This window comes from Myotis daubentonii, chromosome 2, assembly GCF_963259705.1.
Source record: "Myotis daubentonii chromosome 2, mMyoDau2.1, whole genome shotgun sequence".
Taxonomy (NCBI): domain Eukaryota; kingdom Metazoa; phylum Chordata; class Mammalia; order Chiroptera; family Vespertilionidae; genus Myotis; species Myotis daubentonii.
In genome coordinates this window covers 1,949,262-1,959,550 of record NC_081841.1, presented here as the reverse complement: position 1 = coordinate 1,959,550, position 10,289 = coordinate 1,949,262, and the positions used below count along the sequence as shown (strand labels likewise).

Here is a 10,289-nt window from a genome sequence, read left to right as displayed (position 1 = left end):
CGGAGGAAGCCCCCGGTGTGCCCAGGTCTCGCTGGTGGGACCAGATGTGGGGCACACAGGTCCCCTCTGGGCGGCAGCATCTAGTTTACTGGGGACGCCACCTGCCTGGTAAGAAGGTCCTGAGCGCTGGGTGAGGCGCTGCTTTCAGGCTCCAGGGAGAGTGCTGTGCGTGGCCGAAGCGTGCTTCTCCAGAGCAGGCCCCTGTCCCGTGCTCGCCGGCAGCCCACGTAGCCAGGAGGAGAGAGGGACTCGGAATGGGAGATCAAACACCTCCTACCACCAGCCGCGCTGCGTTTGGGACACTGGGGAGCCAGGCCGCGGCCTATGGAGCCTGGGGCTCTGGGCTGGACCCGCTACGGATGTGCAGGGCCCCCTGCCAAGTAGAAATTCGGAACCTTTTTGGTTCTTAATCAAAAATGATCAAGAATTTCAGGAGGGTCCCACTCGGCGCTCTGAGTGCAGGGACGTCCTGCGCCCAGGCCCACGTGGCTGCAGGTCACGGAGCCCCCACCCCACCCCCACCCCCACCCCCGCAGGCCCTGCCCTCGCACGTGTTCCTGCCGCGTGCGGCCCGGAGCACCACAGGCAGCTGCACTGAGGACATGTGACTCTGCTTCTCAAGGATTCTCCCCATCGCTGATGTCACGTGCTAATTTTAGAACATTTTCAATCCTCATAAAAGAAGGGAAAAAGTTTTCAGTCACCTGTGTCACCTCCCTCAGAAATCGCCGGTGCCAACATTTCCCTCCGCGTCTAGGAAGGGCACGATTTGAAACAAAATGAGCATCTTAGCATCTTATTATATGCATCCTTCTATCTTCTGCTGGTCCCACTAAATGCTGTACTACGGCTCATTCCCTAAGTCCGGAGAGCCTGTCCTGTGAGTCGATTTGTAATGACTGTTTAGTATCCCCCTGGATGGACTTCCTTAACTATCTTCTTACGATGGGACGTGGGCTCCTTCCAGCGACTTCCGGTCCTCCCTGTTATAAACAGCACTGGCAACAACATGTGTGTGCACGTTTCTGCTGATTTCCTCCGGGAGGGAAGGCTGATAGGGAGACCTATGGTTCCGGAGGCTTCCGGGTTGGTTCTGAATTCCACCTGGGCCAGGAGCTCAGCCCCGCCTGGCATCCTTTCAGTTTTGGAGAAAAAACCAACCCTCCCCCGAGCTGACAGAACTGGGAAGTAGTGAGTGCGAACCACGTAGGCACCTCCGGCTAGCCACGCTCACAGCCACCCCCTGTGGGGTGCTCCCCAGGCCCTTTACCCACCAGGAGCAGAGGCCCTGGCCCGAGGACCTCCGGCCGGTCCTGCTGGGGGCGGACACATTCACGACGATGAAGCGGACGCTAGCCCCGCGTCCCACCAAACGATGGCAGGATCTGGGTGGGCTGCCTCGGCCTGTCAGGCTGCGGCTGGAATGAGATCAGCTTAGCTCAGTGCCACTCATGGGGACGCGCAGTAGTGGTGGCGAGGAGAAGGGGGAGGAGGGGAGAGAAGAAGAGGAGGGGCAGCTGGGGGTGAGGTCAGGATTGGTCCCCTTGGGAGAGGTGGGCGTGGCAGGGCATCTGGCCACCCGACCGCAGGCTCCCGAGGGCAGGGATGAGGGCTGCTGACCCCAGCTCAGTACCACCCACTGCGGGCGAGCAGCACAGCCCCCCTCAGAGGCCTCCACAGGCTGGGGCTGGGGCTGGGCAGGGCAGGCGAAGCGCTGGTTTGCAGCTGCTACCTTAACAAAGTCCACCGATTTCGTGCCTCAAAGGTGCGAGCTGATGAGCATGTGTTCACGGAGGTTGGGCGTCTGCAGTGTCTTGTGGCAAAATCAAGGTGTTGGCCGACTGCTTCTGGAGGCTCCGGGGTGGAACCTGCTTCCTGGCCTCTTCCAGTGTCTGGAGGCGCCTGTATTCCTTGGCTCATGGCCCCTTCCTCCATCCTCAGAGAGGTGTCTCCTCCTCTGACCACAGCTGGGAAAGGTTCTCCACTTTTCAAGACGCGTGTGATTCGATTGGATCCACCTGCATCACCCCGGCTGCTCTCGCAGCTCCAGGCCCTTAACCTCATCCGCCGGCAAAACCAAGGAGGATTGTTTCTGAGGAACTTCCTGCCGGAGGCCCCTGGGGCCCCACCCTCTGCTCATCTTAAGGGCAGGGGTTCTGGGAACTCAGGCAGGTTCTCTGCTCAGCCAGGAGCTGCTCTTCCTCACCTCAACCCCACGGAGTAGGCACGGTGGGCGCCGTTATCCCCATTTCACAGGTGGGCAAACTGAGGCCCAGAAAGGCCGGGTAATTTGCTCAAGGCCACACGGCTGGCAAGGGGCAGGGCTGCGCCTTGGTGATAGCTGGACCCTAAATCTAGGGCTCCATGGTGCCACTGCCTCCTGCCTCTAGCAATACCAGAGTCCCTGGCTCTCCCTGGGCCCCAGCCCTTGGTTCTTTCCAGAAGGGTGGCAGGCCTTCCCGCCCTGTTCCCAGAGCAGGCCTCGATCTCAGGGCAGAGGGCGTGGGCAGCCCTGGGTGGGGGCTGGCTTAATGGGGAGGGTCTGGGAGCCTCCCCGGGGCAGGGCCTCCCTGCAGCTGCACACGGGGGGGTGAGGGTGAGGGTGCAAGGCCAGTCTGTGCCCGCGCGGGAGCGGCCGTGGGTCTCCTCGGTCCAGCCCCCCAGCGGGAACTTTGGGGCGTCTCTCCCAGCCCCGGCACGGCACCCTCGAGCCTCTGAATGAGAAACCAGGATGCGAGTGTACATGGGGCAGCATTTGAAGCTGGGGTGGCACTCGATACACGAAGGCGGGTGAGGGTGTGCACCCCGAGGCTGGGGGCAGGGGTAGTGCTCCCCCCCAGCGGCCCCCTGCAGCCCCACTCCCGCCCGGCCCGCGCCCGGCAGGGGAGGAGTTAAGCTGCGCGGGCACCTTGGCACAGCGCGCTGCCCAGAACATCCGGCTCCCACCCCCACCGCGTCTCTTCCTTTTTGCCTTTTCCCTCCTTAATTAATCATACACTGCTGCCCCATTTAAATATGGAAATGCACGGCCGGAGACACGCTAGCCCTGCGCGGCGGCTGTCCGGCTCCAGGGTGGGGGCACCGTGGCATCGCCGCCTCCCTTCTGTGTGTGTGAAATTACGTGCACAAAGGCGGCCGCTGATCTGAGTGTGTGAACTAAATAAATAAATAAATAAGGGCTTTTGTTGGGGCTCCGGCTCTCGCACATGACTGTTTTCGCTAAACCGCCCATGCTGTCTGTGTCTTTATGGGACTCAGGAGACGGGGGAGGCCCCGTGGGCCGGCCGGGCATCTGGGCCTCTCCCTCCCCTGGCACCGCCGCACCCCTCCCTCCTGCCCGGGCTGGGCTCCCAGGCAGCCTGGCATGGTGCCAGGCTCGCCGCGCGGGCAGCAGGGTGGGGCAAGCGGCGGCAGCGGAGGACGTGGCCGGGCGCCCTGGGCTCAAGCAGCACCCCAGCCGGGAGGCCGGGGCCCAGAAGGTGAGGGCACCCGGGTGGGCACAGGGTGGGCGCCGGGCGGGCAGCAGGCAGTGAGGCGGGCTGGGCCGGCCTGCAGGGGGAGAGCGCTGGGAGGGCTGGGCACAAAGCAGGTCAGTGCCAGGCCGGGCTGCTCTCTCCCGGCCGTCCTCCCTCCCTCCCGCCCTCCCTCTGGGCCCCCCGGGGCCAAGGGGAGGCCAGCGAGCTCACATGGGGCCCAGGCAGGAGGGCGCAGAGCTGTGGCCGCGGGCAGGCCCGGCGAGGCGGGGCCCAGGGCTGTCAAGGAGAAAAACATCCCAAGGCCTGCAAATTGCTGCTCTCAGCTTTTTTTTTTTTTTTTTTTTAACTCCTCCTGCTTGGGAGGAAAAAAAAAAAGCAGCGCTTCCTCTGGAGGCGGATGCAAAAAGGATGCAGAATTTTAACCATCTCCTGCACCGGGCTTCCCCAGCGGCCGGCCCGGGCCTGGCCTGGCGGCACACGGGAGGCACTGGCCTGAGGCCTCTCTCTGGGACCTGCTGCAAAACCAGGCCCACCCACTGCCCCGTCCAGAGGCAGGGCCGCTGCAGGGGCGTGAGGACCGGGGCCGGGTGCCCAGGCCTGCACAGAGCTGCCACGCGGTGGGCCCCCAGGCGTTGTCACGGTCACCTCTGGCGTCACCTTCAGGCGTGCTGGACCGTGTGGTCTTTTGGTGTTGACCGCGGTGCCTGGGCATCTGGTTGGGGACCCCAGCGCTGTGCTTGGGGGGTCCTGGTGCCCGCTGACTTGGAGCCCCAGCCACGCTGGGATCCTGGGCCTTTCTCGTGGCCGGTTTTGGTGTTTCAAAAATCATGTGGAAAGTGTTTTGGTGGCCGGTGGAGGCTCCACACACTGTGCATTCAGGGCAGAGCTTACGGGATAAGTTCCTGGGAGAGGGAGGCCATTAGGTCACCAGAGAAAAGATGGATGAGCCCCAAGTACAGAAGTGGGGGCGGGCCTCCCTGGGTTAGGGTGCAGAGCAGCGGGCGTGCGGGCACTGGCAGGTCGGTCCAGGGAGGCTCAGTGCCCCGGGCTCACAAATGTTTTCATTTTAATGTCTCTTCAAGTCAGAAGAAAAAACTGACTGTAATCATAATGAACACATAATGGTGAATTCTGCCCGGATTACACCCATCTGTCCACCGGTGCAGCCGTAGATGTTGTTAGTATAGTGGAGGCAGGGCCCGGAATGGGTAAATGCTGAGTCTACAAAAGTCGTGATGGGGTCTCGGGCTGGTCCGGTCTGTCCCGGGACCAGGAGTCAGATCTGGGGGCCATCTGGGTGCCCTGTGCATGTGGCCTCTCCGAAGGCCAGGACAGGCGGACACAAGGCCCTCTCCCGTGCGTGTTTCTGTGCACACACGTTTTCCAAAGCTCCCCAGACACGTGTGTGTGAGACCCAATTCCCGAGAGAGGGCTGTGGGCTGCGTGGCCGCCACGGCCCAGGACGCCTGGCCCTGGGTGAGGGTTGTCACTGAGTGCGGAGACAGGGTGACACCGTCCAGCTCCTGTCCCCTGGGAGAGAGCAGGCTGCGAGGCCCGTCCCCACCCCCGCACCCACATCCAGCACAGCTCCCAGAGAAGCAACGTGAGCCGCAAACACAGCCGCAGCCGAATTTCACATGTGCCAGATGCTGCGTTTTTTCAACAGTAGAAATAGGTGAAATCCACAACCCTAATACCATGTATTTAATCTAATTCACATCCAAAATAGCATATTTCAGGATGTAATTAATACCAAATTATTGAGGAGGCAGTTTACATTTTTTTTTTTCATGTCACGTCTTTGAAATCCGGGGTGTATTTTACACACGCATCACAGTTCCCCGCGGACTCCGCGCTGCGAAGGCCCAGCGGCCTGGTGCTGTGGGGGAGGCTGCGCCCTGGGCGGTGCGGGTCCAGCCGGTGCCCACGGCCCGGAGGCGGGAGACAGCTTTCTCTGCGTTTTTTTTTTTTTTTGCTGGTGGCCCTTCGGGGCCAGGATAGAGGATGCCCTCCCTGGCGTGTGCGCCTGGCCCCCCTCAGCCGAATGGGTGGGTGTTGAGGCTGCAAGTCTCCAGGGCGAGGGGGGCTGCTGCAGAGGGTTCTTTGCGGGGCTCCCAGACGCCAGGGGGACGGGCACAAAGGGCTGGCTTCAGGGCACAATGGTGGGGCGGTTAGTCACAGTGCGGCGGCGGCCAGGCACACAGAGCTCCCTGTGTCTGCGCCGCGGCCCCAGCGGCTGCTCCTCCCGGGGCTGCGGCCTTTTGTCTGCACCCTCCCCGCTGGCCCATTAACCCCCTGCTGCCCACGGCCTACCTGGCCCGCGGGCTGGGGCACCCTTCCGGGGCTCGGTTCCCCTTGGCCACGCCGGCCGGCGGCGGGCGGGAGAAGCCGGGCTCGGGCCTGCAGGCTGTCCCTGGCCTCGGGGGAAGGAGGCTCTGGGGCCGGGTCGCCCCGCGCTATCTGCGGCTCCGGGAAGGGTTTTCGGGTGAGCGCGAGCCGAGCGCCGGGCTCCGCGCACCATCTCCCGGGCGCCTGCGAGCGAGCGATCGCCATGCGCGGGCCCAGCGCGTCTGGAAACAATGAAAAGCCCAAACTGTGAAGGCGAAGGAGGGGCCCTGAAGAGGTGCCCTCGCTCGTGTTTTAAAGTGAACAGACTGATATAAATATTTGAATCCTGTGCCTAGATAGACGGAGGAGAGAAAATGAATTAGTCATGTCCCAGGCCCGTCTGGGGACACTGGGAAAGCAGCTTCTGCCCCCTTTGCTAGTGAGCAGCCACAATTAAAACCTCCGCGTCCGGGCTGCCGGCCTGGAGTCTCAGAGACGGAATTAGCTGTTTGTTGTGATTTGACAGTTAAATTATTAACACGTGGAGAAGGTAACTGCCCCCCCCCAAAAGGTAGAAAACACACGAACAGTCTCCTTAATTTAAAAATGATCTGTGCCGAGATTCCGCACTTGGGCCAGCCCCTGCTAAATTAAAGTGACATGTGGTTTTATTTTAGGAGGCAGGGATGGTTTGCTGTGCCCTGTGTGAGGAGGGCAAGTAAAACAGAGGGTTGTTTTTTTTTTTTTTAAATGTGACCATCTACTTAACGGCTTAAAAATTCCAAATGCCAGACATTTTTTCTTGGAGGAAATTAATGTCTCCTATTTATCCGTCTTACCTGCTGATTACATTCTATCATTCTTTAGTTTATAATTTAATCCTTGTTTAAAACCGAGGATGTCTTTGGAATCTAAAAAGCGTAGGTCTGTTTGCTCCGGGGACCTCGGTGCCTCCCTGCTCAGAATCCCAGCCCCGAGCCCGGGGCCTGTCCCCTCGCCCGCCCGAGGCAGGCGGAGCGGAGCGGGCCTGTCGGCAGCAGCCACCGCTGTCCGCAGACGGCGCGTGATGGGAGGCATATGCTCCGCTCGCGCCGTTTTGCTCTGATTTATTTTAAACCGGTTACGATGATTTTAGCACAAAGAGGGGTGTATCTGACTTGCATTCTGCGAGGCCTGGGATTTTCAGTCTGAGGACAATTCTTTTTTTTCTTCCCCCAAACCCAAATTTAGAAATTGCCTTTTAGAGTCGAAAACAGCACCCTGGCTCGCCTGGTAACTCACTTTAAAAGAAAGAGGCTTGGGATCAAATGCATTTGATTTGTAGATTTCTTCCCATCTGTTGTTCTCCTGGGGCTGTAAATGGCCCACTTAAAAAAATAAGATAAGGCAAACATGTTCGCTCCAGGCCACCCGGTCCTGCTGGGGACGTGGGCCCCCGGAGGCCCGCGTGAGTCACCGTCCTCTGCACGCCTGGCATTCGCCTGGCTCTCCTGTCGGCGTGGAAAAAAGACAGACCCTGCCTGGCTGAGGCACCCTCACGCCTCTGCCCGGCCACTTCCCCGGGCCGCCAAACTCGGGGGCATACGTCCCCGTATGTGAAACCTGGGCCCTGTATAAACAGCATTATTTCAAAGCAAACCCCACAAAATCTTCACTAATTGCAATTCCACCCTGGCTGCAGGCACCACCTCCAGGAATGGGGGAAAAACCCCTGGAATGCAGGAAACACACTTGCTCCCCCGGGGAAATTGTCTGCCCTGCAGGAAGGTGCCTGGACTGGAGGTCTAGAAGCTGCCGCCGGGACGAAGACGCCAAGCCTTCGGTTAGGTCCTGGGCTTGTAAGCGAGACCCCCAGATTTCAAACGAGAAGGAAAGGGTCTGCCCCGGCCCCACATCGGGGCTGCGGCAGGAATATCGCAGCGGCAGGCGGCCGACGTTTGCACAGCAGAGCTGCCCGGTTTAGTTTTCTGTCTGAAAGTGTTTCTCTAAAGAGGGGAAAGCGCTAGAGACACGCAAACTCCTGTAATCATCTTTATAACTTTCCTGGCAACACAGGATTGTAATTATTTATGTAAACTCATTAGCAGCAATTCACTTTATTCGCAGAATGGATTATATCTATTTGACGTCTAAGAAATACAGTTGTATCAGCAATACGATCGTTTTCTAATTATAAAAGCAATGTGGGCTCCTTGTAGGAAATTTGGACAAGGCAGAAAAAGGCATGGAAGGGGGAACTGTTCCTCCTCCTCCCAGGAAAGTTCTGGTCACGTTTGCGCGAATCGCCTCCCCTCTGCCCTGGATTCCCTCGGCCTCTGGTTTCGGATGCCTCCACGGTGCGCTGCGCTGGGCCCCCTACCCTCCTGGTGCTTCCGTTCTTTCCTGCCAGCTGCTCCTCTCCGGCCCTCAACTGCCTTCCTCGGTCCGGGGGTGGGTGGGGTGGGGGGACCAGGCACACTGCAGCATGGCCCTGAGGCAGGACCCAGCCCGCGGGCTGATCAGGGCGTGGACGGGAAGGCGCGCTGCACATGGCAGACTCCAAGCATGGAGATGGAGGGTACGGCGAGGCCTTCTCCACGCAGGACAGAGCGGAAGGGGGTGGGGGGGGGACGACAGAGTGACAGTCGGGCCTGAGGTTTTAAGTCTCAGCAAACAAAGAGGCTTGGGCCAAATCCCAAGTACCACTTCTCAGGCGAGCAAAGTCTCACCCGCGCTGCACCGCGGAGATAATGTTTCCCAGGTGCTGGGCCTGGGCCTGACCTCCACCCACCCAGCGCCCCCGGGGTTGGTGCCAAGCGGCTCGGAGGCAGGGAGGCAGAGCCGGGCCAGCACTGATTCCCAAATGCGCGCTGCAATCAGGCCTGTGCCTCGGCTGGTCCCACAAATCTGTCAGGCGAAAGTTCCCGGCCTCTGGGGGGGGTTGGGAGGGAAGCAAGCTGATTTCCATACGGCTTCCTGGACTAAGTGCGATCCGAAGGGAATTCTAGAATTTCCAAGTTCATTCTTGGTCGGATTAGTGGAGCCTACAGGGATCTGCCTTATCCCCCTTAGAATAACGCAATGGCTCCAGCATCCTAGCAACAGATAGCACTGCAGACAAAGTTTACAGGCAAAACCGTGGTTGTCATGTTAGTTATAGCGGGAAAAATACTTCCGCGAAATGAAAGCTGGAAGAACAGGGAAAGCCCGGCTAAATTTCATGTAACAAAAGAATGAAATATTGTGCCACTGTTAAAATGCTATTGACAAAGCATTTGTAACAACATGGGGACACAAAACTTTGCAAACTGTAAATGCAGGTGTGAATTATGTAATTGAATGCCCAGGTCAACTGTGGGGAAGGAATTACAATAGAATATTATTTCTGGATAATGGCACGTAGGTGAATTTTTCTTTTTCCGTGTATTTTATACTTGAATTATTTATATTTTACACTTACTACTTAAACGGTCTCTATCTTAAATAGCTATCTTTATATTTTACTCCAAATTACTTATACTTTAGACTTAGCTATGCCTTCTCTAAACACATGGTGTTTTTATAAGCGGGGGGAAATCTCTTTAAAGGCTTGTGAGTGGAAACATAGACAAATGGCATATTTTCCTTCAGAAGTTGCGGGTAGATGGCACTGAGCAGAAATATTCATTAGGCCCACAAATAGGTAGAGTAAGTAAATATCATACGTTCCCTTAAAAAAGATTTGCATATAGGTGGCTTATTCATCAAACAGGACATGGATTCCCTAACCAAACATACGTGTTTGCACAACCACAGCGTAAAAATTCTCAAGACGTTTTGTGAACTTAAGGAGAAATATATTTGTCCCCCAAACAATAGCATTGAGAAAGGAAAAAAAAAGAAAGAAAGAAAGAAAGAAAACGGCACTCCGCTTCTTGGCTCCGTGGTTAGACTTTGCTTGAATGCGAGTTTGTACTCTCCGTGTGACTGCTTGTTTTTTAGGGGCCATTTAAAAGTTCCTGTCGGAGAAGTAGATAGAACGTGAATTCATGAAGCCAGATGAAAAACTGTAGTCTTTAGGCGGAAATTGTAGTGGTTTATTTATATATTCATCATTTGTTTTCGAAAGAAAGAAAGAAAGAAAGAAAGAAAGAAAGAAAGAAAGAAAGAAAGAAAGAAAGAAAAAGTAATTTTTCCCCAGCAGCACTTCTCAGGACTTTCGTATCACAAAATATTATTCCGCACCCTGAAGTCACTCGCTGACTCACAGGGTGCCTGGCCGTGTCAAGACAAAAGGTGGGCATTAAAAAACAAAAAACAACAACCCATAACGCTACAGGATTCTGTGAAATGGAAAAATCTGTTTCCGTGTAAAATATCCGCCTTCAAGCAAATGGCCTTTGCTTCCCTGAAAAACGAACGCCCAGGACCGGCGGTGCTGGGAACAGTGCAACCTTTAAAAAATGAGGAGTCAGCAGATACCACACTGTCCCGGGCTGTAAAGGCCCGGCAGCGGGGGATGCTCTG

At 57.1% G+C, this 10,289-nt stretch overlaps 1 protein-coding gene across 1 annotated transcript; it reads left to right on the top strand.

Moving 5' to 3' along the window:
• The first annotated feature begins 3,485 nt into the window (after positions 1-3,485).
• On the top strand, positions 3,486-9,915 carry LOC132226873 (uncharacterized). Its single transcript, XM_059681368.1, has 2 exons — positions 3,486-4,684; positions 7,486-9,915. The coding sequence occupies exon 1, from the start codon at positions 3,687-3,689 to the stop codon at positions 4,596-4,598; it is 912 nt and encodes a 303-aa protein (XP_059537351.1). The 5' UTR covers positions 3,486-3,686; the 3' UTR covers positions 4,599-4,684; positions 7,486-9,915.
• The last annotated feature ends 374 nt before the right edge of the window (positions 9,916-10,289 follow it).